The sequence below is a fragment of the Macrosteles quadrilineatus genome, unplaced genomic scaffold, assembly GCF_028750875.1.
Source record: "Macrosteles quadrilineatus isolate MER2022 unplaced genomic scaffold, UCM_ALF_1.0 Scaffold_2__2_contigs__length_208266976, whole genome shotgun sequence".
In the NCBI taxonomy this organism is placed as follows: Eukaryota; Metazoa; Arthropoda; class Insecta; order Hemiptera; family Cicadellidae; genus Macrosteles; species Macrosteles quadrilineatus.
In genome coordinates, this window is record NW_026542595.1 from 158,934,392 (window position 1) to 158,948,149 (window position 13,758).

The 13,758-nt window shown below is 33.7% G+C and overlaps 1 protein-coding gene across 1 annotated transcript in view; it reads left to right on the forward strand.

Annotated features, from left to right (window-relative positions):
- Window positions 1–200: 200 nt before the first annotated feature.
- The window catches only part of LOC128985897 (hyaluronan-mediated motility receptor-like), a 40,968-nt gene continuing 27,410 nt past the window's right edge, over window positions 201–13,758 (forward strand). The window contains exons 1-3 of the mRNA XM_054405870.1: window positions 201–471; window positions 11,841–12,004; window positions 12,336–12,475. Of these exons, the coding sequence (XP_054261845.1) occupies window positions 426–471; window positions 11,841–12,004; window positions 12,336–12,475 (350 nt within the window). The 5' untranslated portion in view covers window positions 201–425. The remainder of the gene's footprint in view (window positions 472–11,840; window positions 12,005–12,335; window positions 12,476–13,758) is intronic.

The following is a 13,758-nucleotide window of genomic DNA, read 5'->3' on the forward strand; positions in this document are numbered from 1 at the left end:
GTACTTAAAATATCTATCCTGAAAAAGTATCGAAAGTGATCATATGTTTTATAGCTCATCTGACTTGCTCGCTATCCTCTATGCCTTATGCAACGAGCTCATCCATTGGTTGCTTAGAATGTAGAATGTACGTTGTGATTGGCCAGTTTGAATCCTTATAACAAAACAAAGTCCGTTTGTGAACAGCCGAACAGGTCCTCTCCTCACAGGCTTACATAGAGCAATTTTTTGCAGTGATTGTTAAATTATTTACCATAGCTTTAGAGTTGCAAAATTTTTGATTATGGATGTGCAGTAAGAAGACTAAGTTTGTCAGATACCGGTAACGAGGGAACAGTTATACAAGCAATCCCTAATCTATAAGAATATTACTGTCCATTTATATTTTGTGTTAACTTGTTCTCAGTTGTAACAAAAAGCCCAATATGAGTTTTTCAAAAGCAAGATTACGACGTTTTAATGAAGAAATCCGTAAGTATAAGTTAACTGTAAGAACTAGTATTCATTTTCAGCCTTTTGATCCTAAACATGTTTTGTTTAAGTAAGATAGAACGAAGGTCTAGGTCTAGGCCTACTTCAGCTAACAGCAAGTGCGCATCACTCACTTGTTCCCGTTAGCCCTATGTCTCGTCATGTTTTTACACAATTAGTCATAAGTTAACCAGCCTGAGTTGTAGGCAATTCATGTTACCTATGTTTTGTACTTGTAAAGATGTTGAGCCTAGGCTTAACTTAGACTAGTGTACCTGTTGCTTGAATTCGAGCAATTGTGAAGTATTAACTTACAGGCTTATTTTAAACACAGAGGATACGTGTCCGGTAACCAGACATGGATTAGGCGTCCGGTAGTGACGTCACCGGGTTGTGGGGTCCCGGACCACAACGATACGATGTTCGGCCAGCGTTGTTCGTGGTGTAGTGGATAGAGTGCTCGGCTGATATCCAAGAGGTCCCTGGTTCAAAACCCATCGGTTTCTTGAACTTTTTGTCACAGATTTTGCTTTGAATGTAATTTCTTCTTAACTGTACATCTTTTGTTAGAATTTTTGGCATTTATAATTTTATGCTATGAAGAGAATTGAACCTTCATTTGATTTTTTTCATTATCAGAAAGTTTGGTTGGTTAGGTTAGGTTATGACAGTAACTGCCGGACGTCTAATCCACGTCCTGTTACCGGACGCGTATCCTCTGCGTATTTTAAAACGAACTCATAGTTCCCGATGACTTTAAAATTGTCGACTTAAAGATTATGGAAAAAGCCTAGGCCTAGGCCTACTCACGATGTAGCCTACATAAGTTAACTTAACAGTTCGATATAATCAACATTTCTTGTAAATAAGTTATAGGCTAGGGCCTATATCAAAAATTGTTTGGTTTGGTATATCGTTTAGGCATACAGTACTATGATGAAACAAACAAAATTAGCTCAATAAGTTAACAACTATTTATTAAAATATGTTTAAACAATGAAACTTTAACTTTAAGGTTCCGGTAACTTAACTTAACCCTAGATCTGGCGGTCATTTTATTCACCAGTGGCGGGTATATTTTGGCGCTTTTGTAGTGGTATCATATATTTTGCCACAGAACATTTATTTGTGAATATAAGTACACACATATATATATTTTCTATTTCAGTGATGAATTTATAATATAATAATATAAAAATATTCTTTTCCTAGCAATGCGTTTAGGCGTAGTAGCAAAAGGTTTGCAAATTTTTGGATTATGCAAATTAGAAATTTCAAAAGCAACCCACAAGAAAACCACAAAATAATTTTTTTACACATTTTATCTAAATGTAAAGTTTGTGTGAAATATAATTCCCTACGTAGAAATATCAATGTTTTTTTAAATACTCATAAAAATAAAATTATAAAAAAATAAATTCTTCATACATGTTTTCTTTTCTGAAAAACTAGCAATTTTTTTTTGTCACGTAGGAAATAATAGAATGCATCAACAAAAAATGAAATGATACTGTACAATAGGCAATAAAAAGATCTTTCTGAAAATATATAGTTATATTTAGTTGAAATCTAAAATGTCGGAGAAATTTACGTCGGAATGTAAAATTTTTAAGATTTTTTTACAAAAAAAATTATATTTATGACATTTTTAAAAACAAATAAAATTTTTACAATCAACATTATAGATTCACAGGGAATTGTAGGGAATTTATTGTAGTTTCAGAATATGTACTAATATTGTATACAATTTAATTGACAATCACCAAAAACAGCTGTTGTTGTAGTCAGGTGACCAAAACTTTCCACAGCCAAAATCTATTTTGAACTCTCTAGTTTTTCAAACTACCGTTTCTCGCTACATAATACTCACTCAATAATGTTTTATGCATGAAAATGAATCCTCAGAATCTCATCTTTCTAATGATATAAGATTTATTGCGTTTTAAAACTGTTTTCATATTTTAATAATAGAAAAACCCGACCCATGTCATCTTGGTCTATAATCGACCAGCGCCACTGAGAACTCACATTTTAGTGGTCGAAAATCGACCAGCGCCAGATAGAGGGTTAAACAAAAATTAACACTAATACCGAAACCCTACCTAGGCTGACGTTAACCGAAACCCTCGGCCTGTGAGACCCCATTTGAAAAATAATGGACCCCGCTTAGACACACACAAACCGAAACCCTCGGCCTATGAGACCTTGCTTTAAAATACACTAACGATGGGCTTCTGAGACGGGCATGTTATGAACAGACAACTTGTCAGGGTCACGGCACCCATGAAAAATGAACAAACAATATATCAGGTAGGGGAGGAAAAGGGGGGAAGGTATGGGGGGAAAGGAATCTTCCAAGTAAACAGTAGTGCCAACATGCATTTTTTAAAATTCCCGTGGGCCTGTCAGACAGGGGTTTCGGTATTAGTGTTAAACATAAAACAAAAAATTTAGAAGTACATAGATTTGAAAATACGTGGAAATAAAGTTGCAGCATAACGTAACTTAGGCCTAATTGTTGTCTAGTCTAAACAAATCTCTAGTCGATACCTTCCGCCACGTTTCTCTCTTTTTAATGTGTTAATGCCGTCTCCTACTTCGATCATTCCCAACACCCACTTACCCTCAACTAACCGACCCCTTTTATATTTTCTTTTGCCTATTTTGCATTCATCTCTCAATCACCACCTAGCATTTCTTCATTTTCATAAGATTTTTCTAACCAACAACAGCAAACCTCACGGCAAAATGACAACCAGTCTGCGATCGTTTTCCTACTTGTTCTCAATGGGTTTGATCTTGTTTCTCTAATCAGAAAGTTGTAGACTTTCATATGCCCAAATGTCGTCCAAGCAGATCTCTGAAATGCAACTCACGTAGGCCTATGATATCAGGATTTTGAACACGCTTCCTAAAACTGTAAGAGACTAGAAGATTAAGCCTTCAAAAAGACCCTCCTCAAAGCACTGGTGAAAAGGCCGTTGGCCGAGCTTGAAGAGCCACTCTTTCCATCCTGATGAATATTGAAACTAGCACTAAATAATCCAAACCGCCATGCCACAAAGTTTCTGTATTTTTTGTAAATATTAGTTTTGTAATACTGTATTTACAAAACTATTTATATTGTTTCTTGCACGGGATTCCTAATTTTTGGGGGACACTACAAATTTTCAAAATCACAAAATGAAACTTCCTGCTAAGTTTATACGACCACCAAAAGGGTATCTCTGTATTAACGACCACATTTAAGACCAATAAATGGAGCATGTTGGCCGCGACGTGAAGCCAGTATTTTTCTCCATTCTTCACTAAGCTGCCTGGCTTCACCTGCTTTAATGTTAGTTAGATAGGCGTGCTCTCCATCTAGGCCTATTGGTCTTATGTGATCGTTGCTCTGTATATATTTTCTTAGAAAAATATTAGATGGGGGTCTTGACTTTTTATTCACCCTTTATGGACTTAGATAGTCTTGTATGGATACGGAATTAATGAGAAATACACCCGCCGCAGCAAACCTGCAGACTTAGCGAATTTCCATTTGCCTCATTGGATTTACACTAAAACGTCTCCTTAAATATATCAGATTTATTCCCTATTTAAATAGAATTAGTTTAACAAGTAGGCCTACTTAGGTTTGCTGTAACAGGGAGGGTAAAAAAGTGATTTTTTAATGTAAAATGTTTAAAAATAGGTACTGTAGTTTGGTAAGAAATTAATGTATTTTCCAAATTTGATCAAAATATGTTCATAAATAAGCAAACTACAACAGTTGACTTATTCTCCATAAAAATTACATGGGAATTTTAAAATTAAAATTTTTTTGAATTTTCTCCGTAGCCCTTAGGCGCATAATAACGCTTCAACAAAATTATTTGTTTCTTTAAGCTCTACGTAATGGTTTGGAAAGGAATTGTGAAATTTTGTGTTTTTAGGGTCAAAAATAGGGGATAAACCTATTTTTTACCCCATAAAACCCCCCATAAACCCCCGTTCCCATAGTCCGATCATGCTGGTTCGCGAACTCATTCAAGATTATTCTGCTTAACACCTTTAAATTAAATTTCATCAAAATCGGACAGAAAATACTCAAGTTATTGCGTTCACGGACACATATACATATATATAGGCCCTATATAAATCTATATATATATCCATATATAAATACCCCCGCCGCAGCAAACCTGCTGTCTTAGCGAATTTCCATTTGGCTGAATTGATTTTCAATTGATCTATTTAAATAACATTAGGTTTAACGAGTACCTAGGTTTGCTGCTACAAGGAAACTAATAAAGTGTGTGTTTTAAGTAAAATAATTATTGCTTAGTATAAAATGAATATATTTGCCAAGTTTGATCAAAAGATATCCATAAACAAGCAAACTACAACATTTTACAACATTCTCCATAAGAATAACATGGAAATTTTAAATTGACCATTTTTTTAGTTTTCTCCGTAACCAATAACCGAACAAAAACACTTTGATATACTGAATTGTTTGTTTTTTTAAGCTCTTTAAGCGAAAATTGGGAAATTTTGTGTTTTGAGGGTCAAAAGTGAGAAAAACCAATTTTTACCCCATAAAACCCTGTTCCCATGGTCTGATCATGCTGGATCGCGAACTCATTCAAGTTTATCCCGCCTTACACCTTTAAACCAAATTTCATCAAAATCGGATAAAAATTACTCAAGTTATCGTGTTCACGGACACATATATATATACATATATAAAAATTTGAACGAATTGTGTTTTTGGCCTCTGGGGACATCAAAATGAAAAAGTAAATCGGTCCCGGGCCTAAATGTTACCATGAGACCTACGGTAATAGCTACTTCCCTATAGGGAAATTCGCTAAAATGTTAACAAATGGTGTTTTTGGCCTCTGGGGACATCAAAATGAAAAAGTAAATCGGTCCCGGGTCTAGGTCTTACCATGCCACCTACGGTAATTGCTTGCGGTACTTCCCTATAGGGAAATTCGCTAAAATCTTAAGAAATTCAAGTAACATCTTAAAAGATTTCTGATTGACCATGAATTTTATAGCCTAAAGAATGAATAAAAACATACGGTAACTTAAAACATGTTTTGTTTTTAATTTTTTTAAATAAAATAATGTAGGTAATGCATGCAGATTGTGTAAATGAAAGTAGGCCAATAACTTATGTAGGCTACCTACAATAAGTTATTGTGTATAAGACATTGCAGTAAACATTTTTCTATATGTTAACTATTTTTATTAAAAACTAAAAAAATATCCCCGCCCGAGCAAACCTGCAGATCATTTACTAAAATCCAAACATAAGTTTACTAATATTGAAGAAAACTTATCAATATTAGAAATTGAAAAAGACAGAGAAAAATTGAATGTAAAAGAAGAAATTAATATTTATATGAACTACAAGAATAACAAAAATCAAATATTTTAAATACAATGATTCCAAAATTAAATAGGCCTAATCTAAATATATAAAAGGCAAAGCCCTCACTGACTGACTCACTCACTCACTCACTCATCACTAATTCTCTTACTTCCCATTTACCTAGGAGGCTGAAATTTGGTACACTGATTAAATAGGCATTAAATAGGAAAACTAAGCTGTTTTTATTGTGATCGGACTCTCGAGCTCCGCCCCAGTGGCTCTGGAGTTTCCCATGTTAACCTTATGAGTACTCATATTTAAATGGAATTAATGAATCTTAACAGCTGTTTCAATTAAACAAGTTGGTTCTGTTCTATGATGTTCAATAGCATTAAATTTTCAAGGATTACCAACAGGTTGCAGCACTATTATATCTTTTACATTTATGACAACAGCTAATTTGCAACCAAAAGGTCAGTGAGCGTAGCGAACGAACTTCAACCAGGACGTCAAGACGCGATTGAGCCATGCGAACGAGATCATCTTGAAAATTAAGAAGTTAAACGGGGCAAAGCCCGTGGGTTACAGCTAGTCCAATATATGAAACAATAGCAAAATTGAGAAAATATTAATGAAAACAAGTACAACACATCATGTATAGTACCTATCTATATAATTAATACGCTACATGAAACTTTGTCGGTTGAACTCCTCCGCCATTTCTACACCGATTTTATCCATTGACGTCTCATTGGAAAGAGCGTGTCGCGTAGATTTGCAAACTGGCCTTTCATTTTTGAAAAAGTCCCTTGGGCTATGCCCCAGTGGCTTTGAAAGTTCCCATGTTATCCATATGGAAAACATAATTTTTTTACATTTTGATCAGTTGTATAATTTAATTGCTGTTATTTATTTTTCAATTCAATGAAACGCATTGAGTACATTTATTTACTATTTTGAGTTTGTGTAAACATAACCCCAAGACAGATCGTGTTAGTATGGTTGTATCTCAGATATGGGTATTTATCGTTGTTTTGTGTAGCTATGACGGATCGTGTTAGCATTTAACTTAAATTTGTTATTTGTTGTTTTTTCTTTTAAATGCCTCCGATGCGACGACAAGGAAACAAAGACAGGAGGCGTAATCGTGATAACGACCGCAGCTCAATCTCAACTATTAGTTTACAAATGCGCCCTAACACTACCCCAAAACGACTTTTCGTTCTCAATTGGCCCTCTATCAATGACCTGTGTTGCCTGTACAGCGAAGCATTTTGAGGAGGAGAGACCGGCCGGAATGCTTTAGGTTTATCAATAACGAAGATAAACCCATGTAATACAAACTTAAGGTTTTAAGGTGGTAGAATCTCTTAAGGTTTTTGTCCATACAACCTTATATGGCTATAAGTCAGGAAATGTTTGTAGAAAACATTAAAAAAACAATACCGTACCAGAGGTTATGAAATGATACAATATTTACAGGAAATGTTGATTACTGTTTTATACACATCGTGAGTATCTTCATGAGCTACACACCGGTTATCTTTGAGTTGACTCGTTTAAACACATTGTAAATAACACTATTATTCGTTTTGAAATAACTCCTGTAATACTTTGCAATTGCTCGAATTCGAGCAACATGTACACTAGTATAAATTAATCAATGAAGGCAAAATTATGTTACAAGTTAGAAAAGTTTTATAATATCATATGATATATATTTATTTACATATTTTATTTTGATTTTTGTTTACTTTAAAAATGGCCTTAGAGCCGAAACTATAGTTAGTAAATATTTTAATAAATAATTTTTACTTGGGTACTAATTTTATTAATGTTTAATCTTTATTTATATAAAGTAGCCCTATTATTCTATTTTTCACATATATCTCTATTTATAAATGCGAAATTCCGATCAACCCACAGGGCAAACCATAGCACGTAGAAGCATGATATTTTGCATACATATTCCTCTCGTAGCGTAGGCAGACAATAAGAAGCGATTTTACAAAATTCCCAATGGGGCCTCCGCCAGTTACCATGGAGTTCATATAGGAAGAATAATTTGTTTTGGGTTTTTGTTTACACTTGTTTGCAATTTATTTAATGATCAGCTGTTAGAATAAAAATTTAGTTTACTACTGGTTATTTCGGACCATATAAACATCATAGTTGTGTGTCAGTGAAATTAACCTAATTTATTGTGACATTTTAATTTGATCAACTTCTAATATGTGTGATTAGTGTTGTAGAAAGTAGAACTGAACTTTTTTTTTAGGCTATAGCATTTTAATTTGTAATAACTTATGATGTAGTTCTGTTAATATTTTAGTAGTTATGGACACTGAGGATGTTATTGGTGAGTTTGTTCCACACAATATCATTCACATCAGAGGAGATGGTGCGTGTTTATTTACTTCACTCTTATTCATAATTCACCTTACACACTAACTGTGCGCAAAGTAACTGTTGCACATGTTGTGAGGAACTGGGACAACGTCTCAATCTTATCCCACGACAGTGACGGGAATAATGACCTTAATTCCAGGGAATACTTCTATGTCTAAGCCGTTTACCTTTGGTGGGTCGTGTAAGCTGGTTGTGGCTTCACAACTATTTACATGTTAATCTTGATTTGTTGGCTACTCATCATATAAATAAATTTATACACAATTTACAAAAAATGTGTAGGTATATTTCGAGTTTACTTCTAAACCCATCGTCAGCCTCTGTTTACAACTTATGTGTCGACTTACCTATGTTGTTAACAGAGGCTGACGATGGGTTTAGAAGTAAACTCGAAATATACCTACACATTTTTTGTAAATTGTGTATAAATTTATTTATATGATGAGTAGCCAACAAATCAAGATTAACATAAATAATACCATCAAGAAAAAAACATACCGGAATGAACTATTTACTTTTTTATTTCGAGGTTTATCGGAATGGTGAATATCGTATATGTCAAGTTTGGTGGTGAACGTTTTCCCGTGAAAATACTCAGATTTACACTATCCCTGTCTAGCAGGCACTTCGACTTTTTAGAGCTTGAAAAGAGCCCGTTTCTCCCAATTGTCAGCCGATCTCCGAATCTCAACAAAATACATCAAGGCGTAAACGGCGTAGCAGGTGCACAGACAAACAAAGGAAAAAGTAGGTGAAGATCGCAAGCAAAAGTATGAACAAACTTATACTGAAAGACCAACGATTTAATGGATGGTGAAAAATCTATCAGCAATGACATATAATAAGAAAATAGACTATGAAGGAAATAGTAGCTTGGTTGGGATAGCCACCATGACGTTGAAATGTAAGTACAGCGAGGCATTAAAATGAAAAGGAGAAAAACAGGGCATATGCTAATGATAGTAAAATGCAACTACTATCTTTGCAGCACCTACCTGAACTATGCAGTCTGGTCATGGGCAACCACCCTGAGCATACACACTTTATGGACCGGGTGACCAATATGAAAGCTGCTTTAATATGACATTGTTTGGAGCAAAACATTTTGTAGCTGAATTGGAATTCACTGAACGTTTTTGGCACTTAAACAATAATTTATTAAACATTTCAACCAATTTGAAAGTTTCCGTTGCGAAGCATGGGTATTCTGCTAGTATATATATATAAATGTCCGTTAGCACGATAACTCTAACATAAGTTATCCGATTTTGATGAAATTTGGTATAAAAGTGTAAACCTGTGTCAAAATTTAAACGAGTTCGCAAATCAGCATGATCGGACCTTGGGAACCAGGGTATATGGGGTAAAAATGGGGTTTTCCCATTTTTGACCCAAAAAACAAAAAATTTTGGAATTTCTTTCCCAACCATTTTGGTAGAACTTTAAAAAAGAAATAATTTAGTATATTGAAGCATTGTTGTATGCCTAATGGTTACGTAGAAAATACAAAAGTGAAATTTTAAAATTCCCATGTTATTCTTATGGAGAAAATGAAAACTGTTGTAGTTTACTTGTTTATGTTGATCAAATTTGGCAAATGTATTTATTTCATCCTATACTATTGACGTTCTTGGTCAAAAACCACTGTTTACCTTCCCCGTAGCAGCAAACCTAAGCACTCGTTAAATCTAATGTTATTTAAATTGGGAATAAATATGTCTTATTTATGGAAATATTTGAGTAAATATGTAATCAGCCAAGTTGAAATTCGCTTAGTCTGCAGGTTTGCTGTGGCGGGGGTATTTTTTTACATTCGAGCCAAATAAGTAATTTTGTTTCCTCTTATACTCCATATTCCTTCTGTTTTAATGTAGCCTATTCAAACGCAATTTAAAAAATTACAAATTGAGAACTGATATTGTTTGGGATAAAATAATCTATATAATTAATACGCTACATGAAACTTTGTCGGTTGAACTTCTCTGCCATTTCTTAACCGATTTTATCGAATGACGTCTCATTGGAAAGAGTGTGTCGTGTAAATTTGCAAACTGGCCTTACATTTTTGAAAAAGTCCCTTGGGCTCTGCCCCAGTGGCTTTGAAAGTTCCCATGTTATCCTTATGAAGAACATAATTGTTTACATTTTGATCAGCTGTATAATTTAATTGCTGTTATTTATTTTTAAATTCAATGAAACACATTGAGTACATTTATTTACTATTTGAGTTTGTGTAAACATAACCCCAAAGACGGATCGTGTTAGTATGGTTGTATCTTTAATTTGTGTATTTATCGTTATTTTGTGTTGCTATGACGGATCGTGATCTAGCATGATTGTAACTTAAATTTGTGCATTTATCGTTGTTTTGTGTGGCTATAATTTGTTTATTTGTTGTTTTTGCTTTTAAATGCCTCCGACACGACAACGAAACATAGACAGGAGGCGTAATCATAATAACGACCGCAGCTACAGAACAGTGGTGCGTAATAGGCTTACCTCATCACAGTCAGCACCTGACCCTGGACAATCTCAACTATTAGGTTACAAATGCGCCCTAACACTATCCCAAACCGACTTTTCGTTCTCAATTGTCCCTCTATCAATGACCTGTGTTGCCTGTACAGCGAGGCATTTTGAGAAGGAGAAAACCGGCCGGAATGCTTTAGGTTTATCAATAACGAAGATAAAAATGGTCGGAGTTACACACCAGTAATATTTTAAGAGTTGACTCTTTTAAACTCATTGTAAATATGACTATTCGTTTTGAAATAACTCCTGTAATACTTTGCAATTGCTCGAATTCGAGCAACATGTACACTAGTATTACGATTATAAAGAAAAAGAAATGAAACTGTTCTAAAATAACATAACCTAACTAACCAAACATCCTGTTCAAAATTCCGTTTGATAAGAGAAAATACCGCGGTACTGTACATGATTGTGGGTAATACCAAAAACAGAATTTTGAAAATGTTACAGCAAGTTTGGTTTGTTAGGTTAGTTTGATTTCTTAATCAATTTATATTTTTTTTTGCAATTTAGTACAATAAATGCTAATGTTTATGAATAAATAGCTAACTGTAAATAATAGGCGACCCCTATGTTTTTTTTTTTTTGAGACTCATGGTGAGCGTTCCTGAACTGGAAAATTTACGACTACACCATTGTCATTGTTCATCAGGCTTTCAATGGAATTAATACAAAAATTGAATTCCTTGTTCAGACCAACATTCAAATTTCCATTAAAACTAATAATACAATTCATTCGCCGATAAAAAGCATCTCTGGTTGGTCAAAAACATCCATGTGGTGGATGAAAAATCAGGTAAAGGCCTAAAGAAAAACATCAAATGTCAATAAAATAGATAGAACATTGGTAGGAAATCATTGGTTATTGATTGTTGTCCTTACTAGGCTACAATATATATACCGATAAGTTTTGTAGTGTTTTAAACCAGCTTTTTATAAAGAAAAGTATTGTTTTATTTTGCCTATCTAAACTGATTACCATCCTCAGATCTGTATACAATCGGAAAACAGATTTAGGAGGTGATTAAAGCATTATATTTAAAGGTAACGTTGATTAACACTTTTTCAGCTCAAGTTCCATCTCCGGGACGTTATGACCCCAAACCAGATGTCAATGTCAAAGGGGCCATCATGCCAACCTCGAAGAGGTTCCCAGGGCAATCAACAACTTCATCCTCCCTAGACAACATAGAAAAAGCATCTACTGCCTCATTGGGAGTTGTTTTCAGAACTGTAAGCTTAGCTAGAAAATATTTACTTAACTTACACGCCTACTTTATAGCCCCAAAAACCCGACTTGATAAGGACTTTCAGGCCATTGTACCAAGTTTAAGAAATGTTAGGTTATTGGGAAAAGGGCCAAAAGTTAAAAACGGATTTTTTTTTATGTAAGGATAATTACTATTGAAATATACTACTAAGACAACTTGTTCAAAAATATTTAGGTACAACTTGAGTATGACAGGGTGGACCACTTGCATATTGTTATTGGAAGAATATGGTTTGAGAACCTACAAATTTCATCATGTAAAAATCAAACACTAATTCAAAAATTTGTTTCTAGCCTCAACTTATGAGGAAAGTGCCACTGACTCCAAGACTCCAATATCTGAAGGAAAAAAACATTGACACTTCTGGTTCAGATATTCTGTCTTCTGAAGAAAGAACAACAATGAAATATTCTTTGAAAAAAACTGTTTCAAAGTAAGTAGGCCTACTTATTTATTAATTTCAATAACGGGCATTTCCATTTTATAAATATAATCAATCAAATAGTAACTTAACAAAACTCAGGATGGCTTATAATGTAACATTAACGGAACACAAAAAACACAGTTTTGAATTAATGTGAAATGAGTAATGTTTCAACCCTCTAACTGGCAATGGGCAAACACTGTAATGGCAAGGAATTTTTGGCAATTTTGCAGTCATATTTTCAAAAACTCTTATAAACTAAACCAACAGAGCAAACCTATTGAACCATATACTTGAATTAATTGTTCGTAATGAAATGAAGAATTTGAAAATGGACAGAATGTATTAGCATTAGGTAAGAAAAATAAAAAAAATGGTTTTTGAATTTTGAATGTAAAACTTTGCTGCATGAACCAAAAATTTGTTATGTTAAATTCAAGATATACAAAATGTTAAGAATTTATTTTCCTACATGGAAATGTAAAAATATTTCAATTACCATTTTGTTTTAGAAAGTTATGACCTAAAAACAAAAAAATGGCAAATTCCACGATTTTGCACTACAAATTTCAAACAATACCAAATAAATTTTTTCTCAATAAATGTGGTAAAAGTACACATATTTTGTAAAATGCAATAGCATTAGAAATTAAATTAAGTAAGAACTGTTCATGGAAAATGACCATTAGCCTACTATAAATCTCTATTAATTTTTTATAATTTTTTTTAGGAAAAAACATTTTGTTATTCTAACATGTAACCTAGGCTATAGGCCTATTATTTTTCAAACACATAAAACCCAATGTACCAACTATAGAAAATGAAAGTAAAACATGAATATATGTAGTTATAAAGGCAAATATAAATAAATAAATATTTTACATAAAATGCTGCTGCGCCTTTTCATGTGGCGATCAAATTGTTTCTTCACTATGACAAAATGTTTCAAATACAGGCTAGGTAAATGTACTCTTCCAAACCCCAAATTTAGTCATACTATGCTCAAGAAACAGTTAACAAACTAAATATGTACAAATTTACAACTAATAATTGATTCAAAGTGAAAGTCATAGTCACATCACCCGCAATATTCGTTGTTGGTTGTTGGTAAACATTTTTTGAACATTATTGCCACCACCCACCAGGACTGATGTACGAATGATATGATAGGTTACGTACCTTTTTATTCTGTCTCCAGTTTTTAACATAGTCAAGGGTGACTAGTTTTGGGTCAGAAATGACCCATTTTCAAACTCATGTCATTCAATTGGTTGGTCCATAAATCCGACAGG